Here is a 26,069-nt window from a genome sequence, read left to right on the forward strand (position 1 = left end):
CTGCTATGGATAGTACACACAGATGAGTGTAGCTTTAAACTTTACTCATGGACACGGAAATTTGAATTTCATATAATTCTGATGTGCCATGAAATATTCTTCTTTTTCCCGCCCCCCTCCCCCCAAACTTTTAGAGATGTGAAAAACATTCTTAGCTTATCTGCCATAGAAGAGGAGGGAGCAGGCCAGTTTTGGCCCACAGGCCACAGATTGCTGACCTCTGACCTAGCACATGAAGCAAAAGAATGAAGAGATGTAAAATATTCAATATTGTAAGCAGGTCAGTTTCCCTTACAGTCAGTTCAGTCACTCAGTTATGTCCGATTCTTTGCGACCCCATGAACCGCAGCACGCCAGGCTTCCCTGTCCATCACCAGCTCTCAGAGCTTGCTCAAACTCATGTCCATGGAGTTGGTGACGCCATCCAACCGTCTCATCCTCTGCCGTCCCCTTCTCCTCCCGCCTTCAGTCTTTCCCAGCATCAGGGTCTTTTCCCGGCATCAGTTTCCGTTACAGTAATTTCTAAATTCAGGATGTGCCTGCTAAGTCGTTTCAGTTGTGTCCAGCTCTTTGTGACCCTATGGATGGTAGCTGGCCGGGCTCCTCTCTCCATGGGTTGCCATGCCCTCCTGCAGGGGACCTTCCTGACTCAAGGATCAAACCTGAGTCTTTTAAGTCTCCTGCGCTGGCAGGCAAGTTCTTTACCTCTGGCACCACCTGGGAAGCCCAAATTCAGGATAATACCTACCAAAACCCAAATACATTGTTAACTAAATCAGCAAGCAATTACTTGACACTTAGAATCTTATAATCAGGAAACTTAAAATAATTCAGTTTCAGTGTATGTACATATTTTTGTTGTATCAGAGTATGATTAATTGAGAGAAAACATTCAAGCTTAAAACATATAACTTTAGGAGAGTGGAATGGAAATATAAGTTCACAGATAAAAGGAATGGTATATAATCTGTTGTTAATGAGTTTATTTGCATATTTTAAAATGGATTGTTATGGTATTTAGGTTCTGCTCTATAAAAGTTTGATATGATAGTTTTATTTTTAAAATATCAATACTTAAGTGTTTCCAACGGAGAAGGCAATGGCACCCCACTCCAGTACTCTTGCCTGGAAAATCCCATGGACGGAGGAGCCTGGTAGGCTGCAGTCCATGGGATCACTAGGAGTTGGACAAGACTGAGCGACTTCACTTTCACTTTTCACTTTCATGCACTGGAGAAGGAAATGGCAACCCACTCCAGTGTTCTTGCCTGGAGAATCCCAGGGACGGGGGAGCCTGGTGGGCTGCCATCTCTGGGGTCGCACAGAGTCAGACACGACTGAAGTGACTTAGCACCAGCAGCAGAGTTTCCAAAGTTATAGATTTGCATATTCTTTGAATTTATGATGAATAATTTTAGATGCCAATTTAAAAATGTGCCAATGGGGTACATTTTTTTCTGAAAAAAATTTAGGGAGGTATAAGCAAAATTTTTGGAGGCCACTGGAATACTTATGTCTAAGAATGAAATCACAGCTTTTTTTTTTTTTAATAAAGTCAGATGTTCAGACTGCATCGAGTTCCTGTATAAAGTCTTGCGAATGTGATTTTTCAAGTGAAATCAGTCAGCCTAATGCATAATTCTGTTTAGAAATGTGTTGGCAAAAAGAAGACAAATGGTGGATCTGACCAAGGTTGGAGTTTTTCACAGAGTGTACCCAGAGCAAAAGAAGATAAAGGGAGCTGGCATGTTTTTAATCAGTGAGATTACAATGATGGCTTATGAATTCTAACCTGAATGAGGAGTGAAGTAAAGGCTTTAGCATGAGAGGGCTGCTGCTGCTAAGTCACTTCAGCCGTGTCTGACCCTGTGCGACCCCATAGACGGCAGCCCACCAGGCTCCCCCGTCCCTGGGATTCTCCAGGCAAGAACACTGGAGTGGGTTGCCATTGCCTTCTCCAGTGCATGAAAGTGAAAAGTGAAAGTGAAGTCACTCAGTCGTGTCCGACTCTTAGCGACCCCACGGACTGCAGCCTACCAGGCTCCCCCATCCATGGGATTTTCCAGGCAAGAGTACTGGAGTGGGGCGCCATCACTCCTCCTGAGAGGGCTAATGAAGAATAAAAGTAGTGAAGTCCATGAGTTGGAAGTTCCAGCAGCGCTGTTGCTGTAGAACAGCACCTACAAAGTATCAAGTTCGTGAGTCAGGACAGGCAGGAGGCTGTGTCATAGGTGAGAGGCTTGAAATCAAGTTTTCCAAGGGCAAGGCAAGATGTGCAAAGTGAGGAGTGGGAACGGCCCAAAGAGGACAGGAAAGCGTTGTTAGAGGCAAAATCAGGAAACTCAAAGTCCAGGGTGAAGGATGAACCAAAGTGAGCCTGCACAGCATGCCGATTATCTTAGGACTCGTGTTCTTCATTAACAGGAATTGTATGAATAATTTTAACTTTTCTTCTTCCCGTCACTGAGTTATTATTTTTTGTGTACATGGTAATTCCATGAATAGAATTCTCAGAAGACTAGGGACATCTTCATTTTTCCCATTTATTTGAACATACCATAAATATTTACTTACCTGAATTCCAGATGTTCTATAGTTGTAAACAGTCCCACTCAGTTGGACCTGTTCCCCTCGTACCACAGAATATGGTATATTCATTTCCAGGAAGACGCTTTTGAACACTTTTGCTTTCAGAGTATCAGCAACACATATACCTTCAGCCCAAGTAAAAGCAAAGTTGAAGCGAATTAGGGAATTCCCATAATACCTTATCAGTACTAAAATGTCTCAGATTTGCTTTGCTTCAAGGAAAAATGAATGCCAGATCATGTTTTTTCTCTGCCCTATTATCCTTATGGAATTTTCCTTGAATTTTCTATGCACTGATTTTTAAAAACTGAGCTGTAATTGACATATAACATTATAGTAGCTTCAGGTGTACGACACAGTGATTCGATATCTGTGCACATTGTAAATGATCACCACGACAAGTCTAGGGAACATCCACGACCATACGCACTACACAATGTTTTTCTTGTGGTGAGAAAGTTTAAGGTCTATTCTTATATCATTGATCTTCATTCAGTAATTCTGGTATTAACAGAAAACTGCGTTTGTCCAAAAAGTATTTAATTCTATTCAAGGAGTGAGAATGATTACTAACTAAAGCACCAAATCTCTTTTTTAGATACTCGTTATAGGTTCCATTTAACAGGCATCAAATTTTGGTTGTGGAAGCCAAGATTTATAAGAACACAAAACAGCAAGCGAACAAACAAGCCGGGCCTGAGGTTATTTATAAAGTATCTGCGCTAAATCACCACAGAAGGGGACTAGGCCAGGAGAGAAATCCTGTATTTGTCTCTAACTCTACTCCATCTTCTAGTCACTGAGAATAAAACAAGAAAAGTGGGGGCTTCACCTCAGTCTTGATAAAATGATGACTCATAGAAGAAAAAAGAGGAAACGGATACAGTCCAAGATGTGAGCGCTTCTAAGCCTCCTTGTAATACATTATAAATAGACTTTAATAAGCGGCCCCCTTAAGTTCTGGATAAACTAAAGAGATCGTAATTTTAAAAACCCTGCGCTTTGCCAAATCAAATCACTTCTCACGTAAATATATAACTTCAATTTGCTTACCGCTATTTGAAATTCCAACACCTTGAATTTCCCAGGTAGTTAGAGAATCAGGTAGCACAAACTGCAATTGGTTCCTGAAAGTTAAAATGTTGATATTCAAATACAATGGGACATTCACCAACCAAAATTGACAACTTGCAGAATTTTTGCCTCATACTACTTTAGAAGAAAGAAAAAAAAAAAATCACACCAGAACAAAATCACAACAGGTATTAAGGAGAAATCAAGCAAGAAAAATATATCCAGTGACTCTTATACTCGTTCCATATTTTTACATATTTTACTGGTATGGTGAGAATTCAAACTCAGAAGGATACCTTTGAAACACTGCAAAACATACAGTTCAAAGAAAAAATTACATTTATCATGTTGTTTAGTTGCTAAGTCGTGTCTCACTCTTTTGTGACCCCATGGGCTGTGTATTGTGTGGGGTGTTCTAAAATAGGGAAGCAAACTACTAATGTACCTTAAAACTGCCCACCACAAAGCTGACGTAACTAAAAATTTCTGATGAAGCTCAAGCTTGTACTCGTTCAACAAACAACGATTGTGCATCAACTTTGTGTCAAGCATAGCACTAAATACTGAGTATACAGCACTCACTGATACTGTTCTCTCTCAAGCAGTTAGTTCACAGTCTATATTCAGTAAATAAATTGTACCAATAAAACAAAAAAAGTTCAGAGGCAGTGTGCATTGATTCAACACATTCGTTTTAGGGCCTCTGCAAGCTGGACCCTATGCCAGGTATTGGATATAAAACTGGTCTGAATTTAGTCCTTACTCTGGAAGTATTTACATTTTAATGTGATAGGTAGTTGGGTAAACAGGACCTTATCATCCTGCGTGATATGTGTAACAGGGTTCATTGAAGGGGTAATGCATCCAGTCATTAGGTGGGGGAACAGTGGTAGAAAGGCTTATGAAGGGAAATGCAAGCCAAGGGGCAAAGTCAGATGAAGTGGACAACACTGTGGAGGAGGAATCTGCGGGACAAGGGTAGAGACCAGGGGACCCAGAAGAAGTCGGATGTCAGGCCCAGAACTCACTGCCTTGACTGCTCCTTGGAAAGTCTGTGCTTTGAGATCCCGTCCATCCCCGCTCCTGGCCACCTGAGGAAGGGTGATGTGCAGGGAAGCAGCACTGTCTCCAGTGCCTGGTACAGAGTAGGCAGTCCATAAGCAAGTGTTGAACAGGGACTTTAACAAGAGCAGAACCTTGCTCCCTATTAATCAATGTTTGTTTTGTAGTTACAGGTATTTCAGGATGAAAACAGCTGTGTGATACAGCGTAAGGCACACAGCTGTGCTCGGCAAAGACTAATTTAAATGGAATGACGTTGAGTGGGATAGGACCCTTCTTCCCCAAGAGCTGACCTTGCCATGGAGCTAATTCTCAGAGCAAATCACATGTTAAAAAAAAAAAGTAAAATAAAATTTGACCCAGTGGTGGTATGATCTTAACTCCTAAATAAACTGTTGGGAAATGGGTAGCTTCCAGATTTTTGGTTATATTTTCCCATATTTTTCAGAGGAATGTCAAAGAAATATAATACCTTTTCGGGACACGATGAACTTCCCATAGCCAGCTTTCTGGAAAATAGCTTCTTATTTCTGGTTTGGTTACTGGTAAAAGAGACTTTATATCTGGGGGGAAAGTATATATGATTATGGAAAAACAGCAAAAATTCTACCTAGGGCTGAATTTTTAAATGTAGACATTAATCAATAGCTTAAGTATTTTCTGAAAGGTCAGTGAAACATTTTGTTTAGCAGTTTCAAAATAGAACAATAAAGGCCTTAGGATTTCTCCACTAGCAGCACTGACAAAATGAATAAAGCATAAAAATATATTTAATAAATTTTTTTCTAAATTGCTAAATGTTTCATGTTCTGAAAATTGTCCAAAATACTAATTAGTCTATAAAGTCTGTTCCTGTCTATTGCAGGGATTTCCTGGTGGTCCAGTGGCTACGAGTCTGGGCTCCTGCTGCAGGGGACCTGGGTTTGACCCCTGGTCAGGGAACTAGATCCCACATGCCATAACTAAGACCCAGTGCAGCCAAATAAATAAATAAGTAAAATTTTAAAAAGTTATTTACATTTAAAAATTGCAACAATTGTTATTATTTTATAAAATAGGGAAGTTTATGTGATTCTTTGCCTTACTGCAGACATTTATTTATATTTCCTTTAATAAAAATGAGCAGAATATCTGCTTATGTCCAAGATGTTCTGATAGGGACTAGAGTTACTTCTCTGCCTTAAAAAAAACTAGAAAACCAGACACAATAGCTTGCTTTCAGATATTAGAGCTTAAGTGAGCCAGATCAGGGATCCCTCAGGGAAGGGAGACAGATTAGGTAAACCCCAAAATTATCCAGGTTTACTATCTGGAGGCATTTTACAGGCTTCAGAGCAGGGAGAGAAACCCATACAGACCCCGGCGGAGTTGCAACACCAGGCGTGAGATTTGGGAGGCTAAGCTGTCTAGAACAAGGAACAGAGGCGGGAACTGGAGAGGCTGAATTCCAGGCAACTGATGCCAACCCAGATGGTTAGAGTTGAAGACCTGGACCTCGAGAAAGGGATATGCACTAGGTTGTTCATACAAAATACTGCGCGTAATAAGCAAAAGTCTGAAAACAGCTTACATCTATCTAATGACTTGGTTTCAACAAATGGCCACAGGAGTTTATTTCTGCAGAAATAAACCCACTCAGAACGATAACGTTTAAGACGTACTGTTAAGCAAAACAGTCAAGCAGGGTCTATCGTTCCGTTTTTGTTTGTTTTGACTGTATGTGAATGAATTGAAAGTCCTAAAAGTTCTGAAAACCTGTTAATTCTGAAGATGTATATGGTGGTTTCAATTGAAATACGATTTCAACTTGTACGTAAGTACATTTGACTTAATGCTACACTTTGAAATCTTCTGCTATACTTGGTCAGTACAGGTACAAACGGGATTTTAATGGTTGTAATATCACAGAATCATGAAATTGTAGAACCCAAAGGCATATTAGATATCATCTGGCCCAAGTTTCTTGCTTTAAAAATGAGGAGAGTGAGGCTCAGAGAGGATGAAAAACCATTCACGTTTATGGGCTGAGTCAGCTTCAGACCTATCTGGGTCTTAACTACGGACGAGAGCGCTCTGCTCTGTTCTGTATTCACCTCTTCTGATTCCCCAAAGTGACAACAATTTTTTTTCTTAAGAGCATTCACAAGTTATCTTTTCTACTTTCCATTTTAAGTAGAGCATGAACACTGCCTTTTTTGGCAGCATAAAGTGACATCAAATTTTCCATATTTTCCAATAGAAAATGCCAAACTTACGCAGCCTTCCTAGTTGCATATTTTTGTGATGCTCATCAGCCCGGAACTGGCTTGCGATGGCACAACAGCTCTTGAAAGCTTTGATACATATGGGGCCTGCCTGAATCCGAGCGGCTCGCTGCTCACAGGTTTCATCATCATTCCGATGGGCTCCATCATAACAACACTTCTTCACCCATGCGTTTCTGTATTTAGCAGCTGAAACGATCATAATTCAAATGCCCTTGATTATGCATAGAGTCAAACATCTCACGCTTAGAAGGGCTCTCGAGGGATACCCGGTTTCTGCTGCCACAGGACCCCTGGCCCACAACAGTCGTGGCTGGTGGACTGTCCAGCCTCCTTGTGGAACTACCATAGGAATGGGGAGAGTGTGGCCTCATAAAACAGTCCATTGTCCATTCTGATGCACACTAAATGTTTAAGGGCTTCCTGCAACTAACTGAAGTACTGGCTTTTGAAATGAGCACCTTGGATTCAGCGCCCTTTTGAATAAAGTAAGTTAATCTGAGAAGTTTGCAAAACATTTGAAGATAGTTATCACTATACAAATATGTTCTTCTTCAAGCTAAATATCCTGTTTTTTTCAAACATTTCTTGTAGTTTGTACACCTTCACCAGTGGCATCATCCTTCATCATAAATGCTTGGATTAACCAATATCTCTCTTTTGATATCATTAAAACTCAGAATGAAAGCCAGAATTAAAATGACTCATATATAAATGCAAAGTATTATTGTATTACTATAAACATCCTTATTGGTTGAGCTCAGGTCACTGGCTCCTGGTTCAGTGTTCTTTCTACTGTATCATTGCCAATTATCATATCTCTGTTTAAATAATACTTAAAAATAATTTCTGTTGGGCTTATTCCTCCCAATAATCCAACTTACTCTTAAGTATTAAAAGCATGCAATAGAAAGATGGTAACAATAACCCTGTATACGAGACAGCAAAAGAGACACTGATGTATAGAACAGTCTTTTGGACTCTGTAGGAGAGGGAGAGGGTGGGATGATTTGGGAGAATGGCATTGAAATATGTATAATATCATATATGAAACGAGTCGCCAGTCCAGGTTCGATGCACGATATTGGATGCTTGGGGCTGGTGCACTGGGACGACCCAGAGGGATGGTATGGGGAGGGAGGAGGGAGGAGGATTCAGGATGGGGAACACATGTATACCTGTGGCAGATTCATTTTGATATATGGCAAAACCAATACAATATTGTAAAGTGAAATAAAAAAAATAAAAAATAAATAAAAGTATGCAAGAAGAGATAGACATCTAGGTATATCTCAAAGTTAATTAAACCATGGATTTTGTTAGAATAAAATGGAAGAATGTAATTTTAGTCACTAGATGAAGTTTGCAGAGAGGAAATATTTGTAACAAATAGAAGTTAATCTTTTATATTTTCGATATAGAAATAACAAAGACTTGTTTCCTTTGGATTAAGGTTCTGGCGAATGACCTGCTGGGTTTGTTTAGATGAATCCGAGGGAGACGAGCTAGGTGTCTGTATACAGCTTCCTTTTCACCCGTTCATCGGAACGAGGAGAAATTAGATGATGTTTAATTTTTCCCAGCTTTTGAATTACATGATCATAACCTTTTGACAATCACATGAAATCTTTATAATACCTTCTTCCTCTATCTTCTTTTTCAGCATTCTCTTTGGCCTGAGAATTTCCTTACAAGGTTCATCTGTTTTAAAAAGATAAAGAAAAAAAGGAGGGGGGAAAGAGATAAAAATCTCAAAAAACACAAAATTCCATGAAATTATTTTTTTTAAACATTCACATAACTCGTTCAACAAATACTGAGAACCTGGTTTTGACCACGCTCTGCACACTCACATCTCAGTGCGACTTGTTTTTGGAGGGGCCCACAATCTGTCGTTACACATTTTGACTTGTTTGATCCGAGTTTGGTTTTAGATCCTATAACCTTTTGGTTCACTCATTACAAGGAAATACCTGAGCCCTTAGGAGTGAGCCAAGTGTTTGTTAGCTATGCTATTTTATAACCTCAGATATGCAGATGACACCACCCTTATGGCAGAAAGTGAAGAGGAACTAAAAAGCCTCTTGATGAAAGTGAAAGTGGAGAGTGAAAAAGTTGGCTTAAAGCTCAACATTCAGAAAACGAAGATCATGGCATCCGGTCCCATCACTTCATGGGAAATAGATGGGGAAACAGTGAAAACAGTGTCAGACTTTATTTTGGGGGGCTCCAAATCACTGCAGATGGTGACTGCAGCCATGAAATTAAAAGACGCTTACTCCTTGGAAGGAAAGTTATGACCAACCTAGATAGCATATTGAAAAGTAGAGACATTACTTTGCCAACAAAGGTCCGTCTAGTCAAGGCTATGGTTTTTCCTGTGGTCATGTATGGATGTGAGAGTTGGACTGTGAAGAAGGCTGAGAGCCAAAGAATTGATGCTTTTGAACTGTGGTGTTGGAGAAGACTCTTGAGAGTCCCTTGGACTGCAAGGAGATCCAACCAGTCCATTCTGAAGGAGATCAGCCCTGGGATTTCTTTGGAAGGAATGATGCTAAAGCTGAAACTCCAGTACTTTGGCCACTTCATGTGAAGAGTTGACTCATTGGAAAAGACTCTGATGCTGGGAGGGATTGGGGGCAGGAGGAGAAGGGGACGACAGAGGATGAGATGGCTGGATGGCATCACTGACTCGATGGACGTGAGTTTGGGTGAACTCTGGGAGTTGGTGATGGACAGGGAGGCCTGGCATGCTGCGATTCATGGGGTCGCAGAGTCGGACACGACTGAGCGACTGATCTGATCTGATCTGATGCTATTTTAATTATTTTCTGTGCTTATTTTATTATAAATAATAGTATCAAGTATAATGATGAACAGTTTTAAAACCACAGAAATAAAACGATTAAGGTGTGGTCCTTGCCCTTAAAGAGTTCCCAGTGCAGTGACTGAAACCAGATGGGTCACTAAGTCTAAGGCTGTATAGTGGAGTTGGTGATGGACAGGGAGGCCCGGCGTGCTGCGGTTCATGGGGTCGCAAAGATTCGGACACGACTGAGCTACTGAACTGAACTGAACTGAACTTAACTGAGTGATGTACTTCTATTAAATTACTTATAAATAGATCTAGTCCCTATAGTAGTCCCCCTATTAAAGGAGAGGAAATGATCAATTCTATATGAGGAAGAGGTTGCATAGAGGAGATGATTCTTCCACTAGCTTCTGCAGGCTAATAAAAGGGAAAGCAGTCCTAATAGTGTAAAATAGGCTAGTGCCACCCATAGCTACACTTGGTTCTCTACGGCATAAACATAAGGTCACGTAGAGTGGGTGAGAAACAGCTGCAAAGAGCCGGGGAGAAGATCACAGAGGGCCTGGAGTATTACAGAAAAGAATTTGTACTTTATCTTGAAGTCTAGTGAAACCGTTTATACAGAGGAGTTACCTAGTCATGTCACCGTAAGATCAGTGTAGTGAATTATTCTGGAGGAGGCACAACAACGATGTCTGGGAGGCAAATTGTTCATGTAAATTTCAGTAACCAGTTTGAAGAATAAATAAAAAGCGGTGTGTTTTACCGTTTTCTCGGGTGTCATCTGCGTTTGCGTTGGTGAGGAAAGTGAGTCCAGCTAGGTAGAACACCTCTGCATTGTCTCGGCCACCGCCTGCCCCACAGCCCAGGTCACCCTTCTCTAAAGTTTGAAATACCTATTCAGAGGTACTTAGTTAATTTAATAATTCTTAGCACAATTCCTAAAGGGCAAAATAGTAAGTCTAATCAGATATGGAGATCATTCTTCTGAAAAACTAAAGGTACAGACTGTTACATGACTCTAACAAATCTGTGAAATGCACAGGCCTATCGTTTATCAAATGGCCAAAGACCGAATTTCCCAACTTCCTTCCTTTAGTTTGTTTTTTTGTTTTCAAAAATACATGCCTATTCAAAATGAAATCAAAAACTAAGTTTTAAGCTTTGATGAGACGATGCTTTGAAATCGACCCATGCTGTTTTGTACATAGAGTGCATACTGTAATCAATATAATGTCCAAAAAAGAATAAATGAGTGAACGTATGAATAAGTGAATTAATAAGCTAGCTTTTAAATCACTGAAAGAAAAAAAACAGCACAATCTCTCGTATTTTGGGAAAGAGGGCGCTAGGTTCTAAGTGAATGAGAATTTGTTTGGGGGAAGGCTTTTCCCAGTTTTAATTTTGACTCCAAATAATTTTTCCTTTCTGAATATTTTTAACTTAATAGTTTCTCAGTTCTTTCTTCCTTCTTCAAAGAAATTCAAGTCTAGAAAATAGTAGCAGAGCATAGGGGAGGTAAGGGCTTCCCTGGTGGCTCAGCTGGTACAGAACCTGCCAGCAAAGCAGGAGACCTGGGTTCAATCCCTGGGTCGGGAAGATCCCCTGGAGAAAGGAAAGGCTACCCACTCCAGTATTCTGGCCTAGAGAATTCTGTGGACTGTATAGTCCATGGGGTGGAAAAGAGTCGGACACGACTGAACAACTTTCACTTCACATAGGGGAGGTAAATGGGAACTTAGAGGAAAAAGTCCGCCTGCAATGCAGGAGACTCTGGTTCGATTCCTGGGTTGGGAAGATCCCCTGGGAAAAGGATAGGCTACCCACTCCAGTATTCTTATGCTTCCCTTGTGGCTTAGCTGGTAAAGAGTTCGCCTGCAATGCAGGAGACCTGGATTTGATCCCTGGGTTAGGAAGATCCCCTGGAGAAGGAAAAGGCCACCCACTCCAGTACTCGGGCCTGGAGAATTCCATGGGCTGTATAGTCCATGGGGTCACAAAGAGTCAGACGCAACTGAGCAATTTTCACTTTCACTTTCAGAGTAAATGAATAATTTTCAGATTTCTGGGCCACAGATTTTAATGAGTTAAAAAAAAGAAACAAAAGCCAAAATCCCCCAGAGGTTGCCTATTCATTCTTCCCTGGTGCTGCTACTGTAAAGTCCCCTGCTCCCAAATCTCCAAACCTACCAATCAGGGGTACTCTGGCCCCATGATCACTACTATCATCATCATATGCTTTTAAAGTGCTTAACTCCATACTTGGAAAAGTAAAAATGGATAGACCTGGGCTTTAGAGACTAACGTGAGGATGGCTTACCTTCCTAAGAGCCCCTGTTCTGAGAAGATTGTATCAGTAGAAAAGCAAGTCTAGTCTTCATTTAGTTCTTTCCCCACAACTTACCCTAATGGCCCCATTTGTGAAGCACTGCCTAGGGCCACCCCAGGAATGAAGGCCACACACTACTTAACTCTTTCCAGGGGTCTCTTGGCTGTCCTTTGCACTCCATATATAGCACTGTCCACTGCTGTTAAAGCCACCCAGGAATCCAACTCAGTTTCCATATTAAGAGATACACGTTGGCCAGGGGAATATGCATCTGTCTCTGGAGACAGATGAACCTAAAGGTCATTTGGAAAAGAAAATAATCATTTGTACGACACAAAACTTCACAGATAGCTGCATTTGCAGCCCCTTTATTCAGGAGAAAATCTGACTGGGACTTATAATTTGTGGCTTACCTCAAGCTGGTTGCCACACTTTTCCTCAATATTCAACCAGACTGAGTCGGACACTAATTCTGCAGTCTGCTCTCCTGTAACGATGTAATAGACCAGAAGGCGAGCGGAAGGGACCATGTCCTGCGTCACCGGGATGTTTATGCTTTGATAAGCTGAATCCGAAAGTTTGTCCCTTGTGCCAAAGTGAATAATTTTGCCCTTGGATAAAATCTAAAAATAAACAGCAGCAGAAATGGGAATTACAAAACATAACCTTTGCTTTAGGATAGAGCTTGGGAGTGGGAATAGAAATTATGTTAAAGAAAAAGAAAGTTAACATTGCAAGGGCCTACAATGTGCCAGGAACTTCATGTTCAATTAACTCTTTTAGTTTCCATGATAACCAGAAGGATGGGAATACTGTCTCCACTGTGCAGATGAAGGGGTGCAGTTCAGGAATTAACTAAATGTCATTTAAATTTTCTCCTTAAAACTGTTGAAAAGAAAGTCATCATCACTTGTTTGGCCCGAACATCAGAATAATTAATCCCATTTCTTTGGTAATTGTCATGAAGCCTATAACATTTTTTGTACATTCTTTCCTAGCTTTCACTGACAGCCTTGACTGATACCTCTGTTTAATGTAAGTGATGTAATAGGGATATTCCTGGAGCAGGTTTGAAATGACTCAACCCTTAAGAGCAGGATTTGGGTCCCTCCTGTATTACACTGAAATGTATGTATTTTAAACGTGTCTACGTATGCAATCTGTGGCCATGAAGTAGAGCAGAGGTAATGTGGGAATTTAATCAGGCTCTCTCTGCTGAGGAATCGCGCTCTCTTTGGTGAAAGGCACGTCACACAGAGAATCAGAGGTTCCCAGTTCTGATCACAACCTTTCTCTTCCAAGCTGAATGACTGTGGTGAGTCTCAAGTCCTTTGTCCCTCAGTTTCCTCTTCTGTGAAATAGTCATGAAAATCATGCCCTGTCTCAAAGGCTTTTGAAAAACTGACTATTCATTTAGGTGATGTTCTTGGAAGTGCTTTGTGAGAACATATGTCAGGGATCATTCTAACACTTTTCTGTAAGCAAAGGACAATCAGGTAAATTGTAAGTATAATTGTAAGTATAATCACTATTATACTTACCAAGAAATTGTAGTGAGTTATTTTGTCAATATACGGACTTCTGGGTGTAACAACAATATTCAGATGTGCTCCCACAAGCAAATGTTTATAGTTTTCTGTCCAGTCAATATAAAGGTAGCTTTGGCTGAGAGATGAATACGCTACTGCTCGGTAATCTTCACTGGCCTGATTTTCTTCGGGAAGATCTAGATCCTCGGTTTTGATCTGAAAAGGAAAAAAAAAGTTAAACAAAGATACATGGACTGTGATGTAAAGGTATGTTTTCTGTGAAACATACCTTTTAAATTCCTTTCTTTGCTTTATACATTTCTAAATTTCACAACACCAATTGCTAAAGAAAAAGAAATCCACTCCTCCAATGTGTTTGTACAGCTGTGGTATCAAATAACTTTACAAAGGCTCTGGACAGAAGCTGGGATGATATGGGACTGTGAGTTATGGTGGGAAAGTCTGGTGAAGTGAAAACAGAATGATGCTCATGGAGCAAATATTGGCATCCTTCTTGAAGTGTCTTGGCAAGCTTGGGGTTCTTTTCTTATGGGTTACAGGGGTAGCAGTGGGCAGGTCCCGAGGACTGGGGACAGGAGTTATGAATGGACATCACACAGACTTTCTGGCCCAGTTTCACTGTGAAGTCGTGGCACAGACAAGGGCTTACAAACTCAGAGTGGAGCAGGAATGATATCATGGCAGTGATATCGGCCTTTGACAGCAGAGGGGTTAATGCCTGGGGTGAGATATACATTGGTTTGCATTCAAGGGCCATCATTTATTAAGTCTGGATAAGTTATTTAACCACAAGAGAGGTAAGCCTCTGTTTCCTCAGCAGCAAAATGGCAAAGACAATATTCTCTGATTCCGAGAGCTGATTAAATGGGTATTGAGTGTGTTCTACATAAAGCTCTTAGTATGACGTCTGGCACCTCATACGGGCTCAGCAGACGACAGTGAATCTGTGCCGCTGACATGCTGTCGATGTCGTTGACACACATTACTAAGTTATTTTTTATCTGGAGTTGGGAACCTAAATGTTATTTGCTGGGAGACGAGACTATTAAGTGAACTTTCAGATACAGTGATTCACATAGCTAGAAAAAAAGAGAGGTTTCCACACTTGACCCCTTTGTGGCCCTGAAGAGAGACGAAAGGCTGTGAAGCGGGAAAGAGAGACTTTCTATCACTAATTTTCACTGCTATTCCTATTTCATGCTTCTAGATTTTAATACAGTCTTATTAATGCAAGAGAAAATAATCCACCGGAAATAAAAAACTGATACATTTATCTTCCTAAAGGACCATTCAATTAATTTGAAGATTGCCTCTGGTGCTTTTTTTTTTTTCCTTTGGTTGCAAAATTGTGGAACTGTTCGCTGGACTCATGTCTAAAATCTGCCACATTTTTTTCTGCACATTGGCAAAAACACACAGTCAAAAGTACACACTGTCCTAGAAAATTTAACAGGAGAATTCAGCTCACATTGAACTCCAGCACCGTCACTTCAGATGGGAGATTCACCACAAAAGAAGCTACTCCGTCACTGGAACGTGTTACACTTTTCTTCGACTCCAAGTCAGTTATCTCTTGGTTCGCGTCGAGCGTTTTTGCGCTCAGGGTCACCGGGATCCCTCCTACCAAATGGTCAAATGAATCCTTAACTTGCACCTGTTTGCCAGAACAGTCCAAATTCATTTCCACAGCTCATCACTTCTTTTAAAGCAAAACAGTTCTGAAATAATTTTCCTTTCTCCTCACCAGTGTATAAATTACTCATATTCAATTCAGTAAAGAGAAACATGTTCTCATTTTATATATAAAAGGGTCTAATGTTATTTAGTTAAATCATTCTTGAATGGATTCCCCTGTATATCAAGAAGACTCAGAATATAAACACTGTATTAGGCCTGCCAAGTAGATGAGATAAGGACTCCTGTTATTTAATTTCTGTTTCTTCAATTGGTTGAGAACTAGATAAAAGAGAAAATGAAGCAATCACTTCTGGGAATTAATCTCTTAGATATGAGAAATAATAGTTTAGGGCTTAGCCACTCAGTTGTGTCCGACTCTTTGCAACCCATGGACTGTAGCCCACCAGGCTTCTCTGTCCATGGGGTTTCTCCAAGCAAGAATACTGGAGTGGGTTGCATGCTCTTCTCCAGGGGATCTTCCCCCCCAGGAATCAAGCTGGGGTCTCCTGCATTTCAGGAAGATTCTTTATCAGCTGAACTACCAGAGAAGCCCCATGAGGAACAATAAATACATTTTTTTCTCCATAAACTCTACCTCTCATCGCCATGCATATGCTAAATTCATATAGAATTTCCACAAAGGTATAGTTTACATTATTTATTTTTATATGTGATGTGAAATATATAAAGATATATAGTATATAAATATATTTTATATAAAGATAAATATAATATATAGACATTTAAAAATAATAAATATGTTCTACATAGTGACATTTTTATGATCATTGTATATATTATTATACTCTATAGTAAATTATAAAATTATCATATGCATTATATAGTAACATGTTATATATTATTAAATATGTTGTATATGTATTAAGAAGTTATAAGCATGTCCAAAGGTTGCTTGGGGTCTGGTGAATCTTTTTCTCTTAAAAGCCAGTGATCTACGGTTTTCTAAAGGATAGGGAATAAAAATATTCATTTTATAAATATAATAAAACATAGTATATGTAATAGCGTGTATTTTATATAATATATAATCAGATATAGAATACTAAATACAATAAAATATAATTACAAAGTCAGATAAATGTTTTAGCTCCATACTATCAGCATTTTAAAAAGAAAAAGAAGAAGGAGAGAAAATATTGAAAAGGAGAAAAAAAAACAAAAACCAGAGAGAAGAGAGTCAGGGACAGACAGGAAAGTGTCGAGGTGGAGAGGACAGGGAACAATACAGAGATGTGCTCCGACGGCGTTGTGTACAAAGAGAAGGCAGAGTGGAGAGCGCAGCAGTGCACCCTCAGACCGCGGGAAATAAACACAGAGACAAAGGGCTTTATTCTCAAGAAATGATATCTCTGTCTTAAGACTTTTTGAGAACGTGTTGCCAAATAATTTTAAATGTTAGTATTTTTTGAACCATAGACATATGGAGTTTTATTTATAATACATATCGTTAATGTAAGGCTCATTTAGGGAATACTTAACACAGGCTATCCTGCTAAATGCTGATACTGTCCTAAGGTTTGATATTATTCCCAAGAGAGAAGCCAGCTGGCAGTTTCCCACTGCTGACTACACTGTCAGAGAGGCAGATCTCACGCACAGGTTGAGCTCCCTCTGTGCTTTGCCTCTCCCTTATCCTTCCTTTGCTTGTCATCCCCCCATATTTTTAGAGAAAGATAATCACATTCAGCAGTACCCCCACCCCCAACGTAACCTTGACAGAATATGGAATCCCAGGCTTCACAAAAAGAGGAGTAGCAACCAAATTCAGTTTGTAGGGAGAAAGGACATATTTGATGCCAGGAATTTCTGCTTCTTCAGAAAATCCACCTAAAGAAATGACAAAAATTTATTAGAAGTGTACTGATCTGTGTGGGGAGCTATGTCGGTCTCCATGTGTCTCCACAGACCCACTCATTCATTCATTCATTCACTCCATTCCTGCACTCATTCATTTACCAACAGCAAGTAGACACGGGTCTTGGTTCAGAGGGGCAGTGCAGAGAAGAGTTTAGACCCTCCTCAGGAGTTTCCAAAGCCTTATGCTCAGGGCTTCTGTGTAGAGATGGCCCTTGTGGAAGTAGCGCAGTGGGATCGGACTGAGGAGAAATCTGAGGAGGGGACGCCACTTTTCACCAGTTGCTTGAATTTCATTTAAATACATAGAAGGCATTAAGGAGAGAAGAAAGGGTCGGCCAGAGACTAAGCCTTACAGGGAGGTCATCTTTAGGGAGCAGGGATATAGAGAGAATTGGAGAAAACATAAAAAAATAGCTTCAGGTAGAGAGAACCCAGAGGGTCTACTGGCAAGACCCAATGGTGTTACCCTTCAGCTAAAACTTGTATATAATAAGTTATCAGAATAATATACAGAGCTCTAGTATCCCTAACTTCTTTCCAGGATTATATCCCTGATACTCCCACATATGGGCTTCCCAGGTAAGCGCTAGTGGTAAAGAACCCGCCTGCAAATGCAGGAGATAGAAGAGACATGGTTTCGAACCCTGGGTCAGGAAGAGCTCCTGGAGGAGGGCATGGCAACCCACTCCAGTATGCTCGCCTGGAGAATCCCATGGACAGAGGAGCCTGATGGGCTCCAGTGCGTGGGACCGCAAAGTGTTGGACACGACTGAAGTGACTTAGCGTGCACATACGCACCCCTACATATATATCCTATACTTCAGCCAACGAGTAATCTGCTATTCTCAGCGGTCACCCTTGGCACGTCCCCTCTCTGAAGAGTGCCCCACTTCACCCTGCCTGTCACCCCTTCCTCAAAAGCCTACTGGTCTTTCAAGACAAGGCCAGTCAGCTCCAGGACACCTTTGTTGCTTGCTCAGCGTCATCTAGGAGCTCGCCTGCTTCTGAAGGTCAGTAGCATCAAGCACTTTGCTGGGAGCACACGTGGAATCCCTTCTGGTGAAAGAGTTCTTTGTTTTTCTTTAAGCTGATACGTGTTTGCAAGCCACTTGAGTACTGAAATCTGCATCATTAACATTCGTAAGCCTGCACATTCAGCAGCACTCTTTGCATATCTAATAAATATTGTTTAAACTGAATTTATTTTAAATAAGTTGAGAAAAATAGCAGTAAGAAAGAAGCATTAAAATAATGTCAACAATATAGAGAGGGCAGGGAGTCTAAAGTCATCATCATTCTCCCGCATGTACTGATAATCTGATGTATGCAAAGCGCTGAATAACTCTGTAACTACCTCAGTTCTTCATTCTGCTACCCTGGAAGGACAAATTTAAAGAGGTAGAAGGAGACTTAGGAATCTTCTAGTGTAACAGTCATTTTATTTAAAAAAAAAATGGACTTAGTGTGTTTAAATTATTTGTTCATAGGGGTTCAATATAGACCTGCAAATATAAGGTACATTAGTAATCAAGATATATCAGAAGTAAGACAAAGTAATCCAACTGGGGGTAATAATTATTAACTATTAAAACCATTGGAGTGAGGATTAAGAGTACTAGACAAGACATTAAGAATGCTAAGGAAAGAAAATAGGTGGTGAGGAGGAGAGAAAGAAGAAGGGGGAAGACGGGGAGGAAGAGGAGGAGGGGAAGATGGAGACGGGCGGAGAACTAGGAGGGGAGGAGGGGTGGGGAGGAGGGGAGGACAAGGAGAAAGGGGGAAGGAGGTGCTGGTGAGAGTGCTCTGCGCACACTGACGCTTTCATTCCCGCCGTAACACTGAGGGGCATATACCGTTACTGGACTCATGTTAGAAACATTACCTCCAGTTTTGGATAGAATTACTATTCCAGAAGAAAAGGGCTTTATGATGTACTTTGTTCAACTCTATCATCATACAGCTAAGTGGATAAAACTGTGGTAGTCGTGGTAACTTTCGTTTGCATGGTACTTCACCAAATGTCTTTACACACATAATCTCTTTGGTTTTGATTCCTCCTGGGTGAGAAAACTGAGGTGCCAGATGTTCAAGCCAGACAGGCTGTGAGCCACTTGGACTGTTAAATGGGCGGGTGTCATCCCTTCTTGACATCAAGACAGTAGAGACCCAGTGGCTAGGGAGTGACAAAGCTACACTCCAATCCCAGTTTTAATGATGGAAAAGTAAAATTTAACTATGAAAGGAAGTAAAATGTGAAAGAATGTACTAATTATTTATACCTTTTTTTTTTTTTTTTAAGTGTACATCATACATTTATTACCAACAACCCTCTCAACTCCAAAATTGGGCACAGGGATTAAAAATAAAAATTCATTGCACTACTTAGTAAAGCATTACTAGTAACTTTCATAAAAATGTACAAACTTTGTTAAAAATTTATCAAGCCTTCAAATGATTTGGTTACAGATATTTATAATAGATACATTTAAAACTATATGTTAACTGATACAATGGAGTATGATTTGAGGAAATGACTCAGCAAATGATTCCAAAATACACCCCTGTGAGCTTTCCATAATCTGACACAAACAGCAAAATAAGGTAACCAAATGTACCAACAGGGGGAAAATAGCTTTCTAATAAAGGCCTAAAGATATCTGTGAAAAATATTCTCATGAGTTGGTAGATCTCATTTAAAATATTATAAGAGGCCCAAATATAAGAATCTTAACAAATCACATTTCAGAGAGTGTATAAAATCTAAATAGGCTTTCACATTTTCTAGATTTTGCTTGAAAAAATTCAGGACAGAAAATCCTAATGAGATCTTGATACCTGGAGGCCTTGTTTTTTTTTTTTTCTTTTTGGGGAAGAGGGGGTGCTAAAAACAAACAAAGGTGGTATTTCATGCAAAGGAAAACAGAAATTGCATGAAATATTTATACCTTTAATATGCTGTCTAAATATTTCCCAAGAGAAAGTCCCTTCTCTGGTGCGTGCTAAGTTGCTTCGGTCATATCCAACTCTTTGTGAGCCCATGGACTACAGTCCGCCAGGCTTCTCTGTCCATGGGATTCTTCAGGCAAGACTACTGGAGTGGGTTGACATGCCCTCCTCCAGGGAATCTTCTCTGGTGGCTCAGTCAGTGGTAAAGAATCTGCCTGCCAATGCAGGAGACACAGGAGCTGCAGGTTCAAGCCCTGGGTCAGGAAGGTCCCCTGGAGAAGGAAATGGCAACCCACTCCACTATTCTTGCCTGGAAAATTCCATGGACAGAGGAGCCTGGTGGGCTGCAGTTCATGGAGCTGTAAAAGAGTCGGACACGACTTCGCAAATAAACGACAACAAATATTTGCCAAGAGAAAGTTTAAGAAGGAAAACAAGCTTACCTGTAGACTCTATGATTGTCACACCGATATAGAGGTACTTGTTGTTTAAATCTTCTAGACTTTCATAGGACAATTCTTTAACTGCTGTTTCAGAGTTAAATGTGACTTGAGCCATTCCGTTTATCAACTTTTTAAAGGGGGAAAATAAACAAATTATTTCAGAGGAGAATTTATAAGCAAAAAATGAATAAAATATGCCTTTACTAGCCTCTCAATCAAAGACAAAGACGAAAGCTTTAGCACTAACGCGAGTAACTGAGTCCACAGTTAAGCCCAGAGTGTTATCTTCTAATCTATTTGTTTAGAATTATAGATGTGGAAGAATCTTAAACATCATTTGGTTCCACAGGTCTTTTTTGTACTAGCTGGCAAAGATGACTTCTTCCCATCACTGAGTCATCATCATCTTTCTAGGCCTCTCAGCCTACTTTTGCTCTTAACTGAGAGTTTATGGGATTTTATGATATTTACTCTGTACTTTACTGCTTGCATATTAAGACACTAATTTAAAAACGCACAGTGGATAATGGGATATAGGGTTATCCACGATATGTTAATTGCTAAGTTGTGTCCGACTCCTTGCCACCCCACAGACTGCAGCCTGCCAGGCTCCTCTGTCCATGGGATTCTCCAGGCAAGAATACTGGAGTGGGTTCCCATTCCTTCTCCAGGGGATCTTCCCGACCCAGAGATCGAACCCTGGTCAGATTTTTACTGTCTGAGCCACCAGCGAAGCATATGATATTATTTAATTATTAACCACACAGTAAGACAGATTTTGCCTTATTTTTTCTTCTAAAATCGAGTACTTCGAGGCCAGGGATTTTTGTCTTATGTAGCTTTAAACCTCAGTGTTTAACATAGAATCTTGCATTAAAAAAGAGGCGTTTATATCTTAAATAAAACTGTACTTTGAAAGAGCAAGGGCTCAGTAACTGGTGATAGAAGCTCTGTGAAAGTGTAGCTGCTGCTGCGAAGTCGCTTCAGTCGTGTCCGACTCTGTGCGACCCCATAGACGGCAGCCCACCAGGCTCCTCCATCCATGGGATTCTCCAGGCAAGGGCACTGGAGTGGGTGCCACTGCCTTCTCTGCTGTGAAAGTGCAGCAGTGGACAAAATGACCTGAGCCCTTACCATCCAGGGCGACGCAGAGAGCACTGAGCTGGGGCGAGGGCCACAGGGCACTCTGAGCTCCAGCAGCCACTGGGCCTTGACTGTGGCCGACAGCTTCTCAGCAAGCTCACGGTTAATTCACTCACTTACAAATTTTTATAGAGCTCCTGCACAATTTGCCAGCAACCAAGCTGGCTCTAGGCATATAGTGGGAATGATTCAGACCCCCAAAGAGTTTTGTGTAGAGAACGATAGAGTAAATAAAGCATTACTAACTGTAATGGTTTTTCAACCTCAGCACTATTGACATTTTGCACAGGGTAATTCATTGTTGGGGAGCACTGCTCTGAAGGAGTTTCACAACATCCCTGGCCTCGACCCACGAAATGCTCGTGTGACACTCTTGCCCAGTTGTGACAACCACAAATGTCTCTGGACATTACCAAATGCCTCCTTGGGGATAAAAATCACCCTTGGTTGAAAACCACTGCAATATAAAGTGTGAAACACGCTCCACCGAGAGCGACTCAAGGCCTGAGGCGGCAGGATGGGTGATGATGTGGAGACAAAGAACGGGACAGCTTAGCCAGGCAGAGAAGAGGCAGCAGGTGACAACGGGAAAGGGCATTCCCTGGCCGAAGGAGCAGCTCTGCAGACACCTGGAGGCGAAGGAGACTGGGGGGAGTTTGCAAAACTGGGGTGACCAGCGCAAGGGGGAAGAAAGGGAGAGATGGGCCGGCAGGGGGCTTGGTGACAAGGAAACAGAACTTTATCCTCAGGATAGTGAGAAGTCAATGGAAGGTTTTTAAGCTTCAATTTCCACACCTACACGAAACAGTACCGTGGGCTAGATGATACAGAAGTGACTCTCCAGCTCTAGCGTTCATGACAGATCTTTAGGTACAAGTGAATCTCTTACCGCTGTGCTTTGCATTGCTTTTTGCATCATTTCTTTTTGATTATCTTCTAAGTTGTCTCTTATTCCAAAAGTGATGTAAACGTCAGCCTCGTTGACGACTTTATTATAAAAATATCTGTCAAACAATCATACCATAAAACTGTTCTGCTAACACGGTTACAATCATAAAATCCAGATAAAAATAACAATTTAAAATCACATAAAGCATTTGACATACTTTAAAGTGCCTTTCCATCCACTATTATATTTCATCCTCATAAAGCCACCATAATAAAGCCAAAGTACAGATTTTTATTACTATGTGCTAGATGAAATAAACTGATTTTGAGGAGATCAAAAGAGTCAGGTCTGGGCTTCTTTCTTACAAAACACATCACTTCCTCAATGATTTTGATAACAGTGGAGAACTGCTCTTTATTTTCTTTTACATCTTTTAAAGCAGCATGCCCAGTCTCACAGTTATATAAGTTCTTTTTAAAAACTCTAACTGCATATTTCCTTTTTCAGTTTAGAATTAAAACAATGATAAAGAAAACTTCCTGTATAGCCAACATGATAGCAAGATCTTACTCTTGTTATTCGTAGTTTGAACAAAAAAAGTAAGTCTCTCCGTTAAAAGAAGTCCATTTCTACAATTCTCTGTCAAGTGAGCTTTTACAGTGGCTTAGATTAAGTGACAAACACTCTATCTGAGGAATAAACACTAGAAAGAGAGGTAGTATATGGTAGCCTTTGAGGGCATGGGTTCTGGAACAAGAGAGACCATGTGATTTATTAGCTGTATGATCTTGGGCATATTACTTAACATTTACGTACCTTCGGTTTTCTGTTTGTAATGTGGGGATAGTAATTGTATCTATCACACAGAGTTTTGTAAAGATTAAATGAGGTGATACATACAGAATGCTTTGAAAAGTGCTTGACATATATAGTTACATAAATCGGTTATTGTTTTTAATAATTATACTAGGTCATTTTTAAATGGTAGGTCGCTTATAAAAATAACCCCAATTCTCCACCTGCCCATGTGTCTACTGCCTTTGCAGCTCTTTGCCTGCAAATGGTGTGAAGGGAGGCTGTTTCCTTCAGGCTGGTGCTGTAATTTGCTTTGGACAAAAGAATGTGGTGGAAGTGACGGTGTGTTAGTCCCGAAGTGTAAACCTCAAAAGGACTTTTATGCTCCCATTTTCTCTCTTCGAGCATTGCTGCTGCTACAAGCTAGCCCATTGGTTGATGAGAAACACACATGGGCCAGTCATCCTTGCAGCTTCAGTCAACTGCCAGTTAACTGTCAGGCATCTGAGTAAGACCTCCCTAGGCCAGCCAGCCCCCAGCTGACCTGCCAATTGACTGCTCATGTGGGTGAGCCCCACTGACACCAGCCTGGCCCAGACAGCAGAACTGCCCAGCTGACTCGTAAGTAGCTGTGGTGTTAAGGCACTGGGTCCCAAAGTAGTTATCAGCATTAGCTGGTGGATGAAGCCATTAAAAATGATAAGAAGTTAAAGCTTCATGTCTCAGTCCCAGTATCCTAAGGCAGGCTGCCTCCTAAACATACACACTGAACTTACGTTTTTAGGATTTTTTTTTTTTGGCTGGTGAATAATCAACCAGACTAAAATCAGAATCAGCTAAAATCAGGATGAGCAAATAAACTCATAGGCGTGACAATGAGCAAATAAACCATAGGCGTGATGTCTTCTCAGTTAGGTAGTTTCAAAGTCATGCCAGACATTGCCACTAAATCACAGATCTCAGCGATATATAAATGTATCAACTCACCACACAGTACACCTTAACCTTTCCCAATGTCATAGGTCAATTATATCTCAATAAAACTGGGGGTAAAAATCAAAGATCTCACTCTGGGCAAATGTCACCAAAGTTAGCATTCAGTTTAACTGAAAACTCTGAAAACAAAACAAAACACTTTCTTACCTTGCTCTTATAGTAATTTCAAAATTAGTAAAGTCCTTATAACCAATGAAATTACTTTTTGGTTCTATTGAGATAGAAAAATGTGGCAACACTGAAAATAAAAACAAAGAAGCAACGTTACCACTTGAATTAGAGTAGTCTTTAAAGCATAGCAACCAACTGTATCTCTGGAATAGCTGGATAAGCCGTGACATCAGCGCAGCATCCACCTTGTCATCACCAATAGCAGGATCTCGGGAAGCCTCCTGTTCCACCAATCAGAGGTTAGTTCATATGCTACGTGCTAGAAGAACTTGACTTAAACTTTGATTTCAGCACTTACAGGCAACTGACTACTTCCTCCGCTAGAGGATGGGCTCCTTGAAACAAAAAAGACTATTCTCTTTATTTTTGCGTGTCTCCTCCCTCAACCTTCTCATGAGCCACAAATAGAGCATGTGTTCAACAAATGTTTATTAAATTGAAAATGGAAAAAGAAATTTCTTGCTTGTTTAACATTTCCATTTTTTGTCTAATAGATTAAATCCACCCAGTCTCCAAATTCCAACATAAAACTCTCCCTTTAGTCAAAAGCGAGAGCTTACAATTAGCTACAAGAAAAAAGCTTCATGCAAAATTAAAAATTAGGGCCGAAAGGAAGGAGGAGTTTTTTTCCCTGTCTCTTTGGTATTCTGATTGCCCAAGAGAAAACAATTTCACCTGTCCAAAAAAGCACGGTCTTCTCTTTGTTCTAACACAGCCTGTGTAGTAAGGTTTATAGATTCTATTAACCTGCACAACACCTAACAGAAATTGGGTGATTCAATGACCTTGATATTGTAGATAAAGACTGTCACATGAGAGTAAGTGAGATGGAGTCAGATATGGCTTATATGTTTTCTAGATGGTGAAAGGGCCTTCCTGCATAACACAAACAGTAAAGAATCTGCCTGCAATGTGGGAGGAAAGAGAAGTCAAAGAGCAATGCAATCTGTTGCTCTGGGCTGCATTCCTATGTTATTAAAGATCAAGGCAGATATGTTCTCTCCAAGATATGAAGTAGAGGAAAATATTTCATCGTTTCATCCAGCACCCACCATGTAGCCTGCACACTCCTACCAAGACGGACACACCCATGAACACGACAGACAAACCCTACCCTCAATGAGCTCATAGTCGAGCAGGGAAGACAAGCATAAGCAAAGAATTACACAAACACTTAGGACCGTTATGAAAGCTGATATTTATAAGTGAGTACAGGGAGTCCTTCCCAGGAAAGAGAATTCAGGGAAAACATCACTGGATAAATGGTTTTTCAACCGAGACTTGAAGGTGAGTAGGAGTTGGCTAGGTGAGAAGGAGGGGGAGGGGGTTGTAGGCAGATCATATGCAAAGTCACCATTACTGGAGTGGCATAAACGAGGCTGAGGAGGGGATGGCAATGAGGAGGTGTTGGGGACTTCAATAATGAAGTAACACGACGGCAAGAATAGCTT

General features: G+C 40.6%; 1 protein-coding gene across 1 annotated transcript in view; it reads right to left on the minus strand.

Moving 5' to 3' along the window:
• C5 (complement C5) overlaps window positions 1–26,069 on the minus strand; it is a 117,044-nt gene that overhangs the window by 71,910 nt on the left and 19,065 nt on the right. The window contains exons 7-20 of the mRNA XM_027550679.1: window positions 24,595–24,685; window positions 22,657–22,771; window positions 20,625–20,751; window positions 17,090–17,205; window positions 15,149–15,334; window positions 13,672–13,875; window positions 12,544–12,753; window positions 12,274–12,423; window positions 10,568–10,697; window positions 8,628–8,690; window positions 6,981–7,178; window positions 5,198–5,288; window positions 3,643–3,716; window positions 2,575–2,714 (exon numbers count right to left, since the gene is read on the minus strand). Of these exons, the coding sequence (XP_027406480.1) occupies window positions 2,575–2,714; window positions 3,643–3,716; window positions 5,198–5,288; window positions 6,981–7,178; window positions 8,628–8,690; window positions 10,568–10,697; window positions 12,274–12,423; window positions 12,544–12,753; window positions 13,672–13,875; window positions 15,149–15,334; window positions 17,090–17,205; window positions 20,625–20,751; window positions 22,657–22,771; window positions 24,595–24,685 (1,895 nt within the window). The remainder of the gene's footprint in view (window positions 1–2,574; window positions 2,715–3,642; window positions 3,717–5,197; window positions 5,289–6,980; window positions 7,179–8,627; window positions 8,691–10,567; window positions 10,698–12,273; window positions 12,424–12,543; window positions 12,754–13,671; window positions 13,876–15,148; window positions 15,335–17,089; window positions 17,206–20,624; window positions 20,752–22,656; window positions 22,772–24,594; window positions 24,686–26,069) is intronic.

The sequence above is a fragment of the Bos indicus x Bos taurus genome, chromosome 8, assembly GCF_003369695.1.
Source record: "Bos indicus x Bos taurus breed Angus x Brahman F1 hybrid chromosome 8, Bos_hybrid_MaternalHap_v2.0, whole genome shotgun sequence".
In the NCBI taxonomy this organism is placed as follows: Eukaryota; Metazoa; Chordata; class Mammalia; order Artiodactyla; family Bovidae; genus Bos; species Bos indicus x Bos taurus.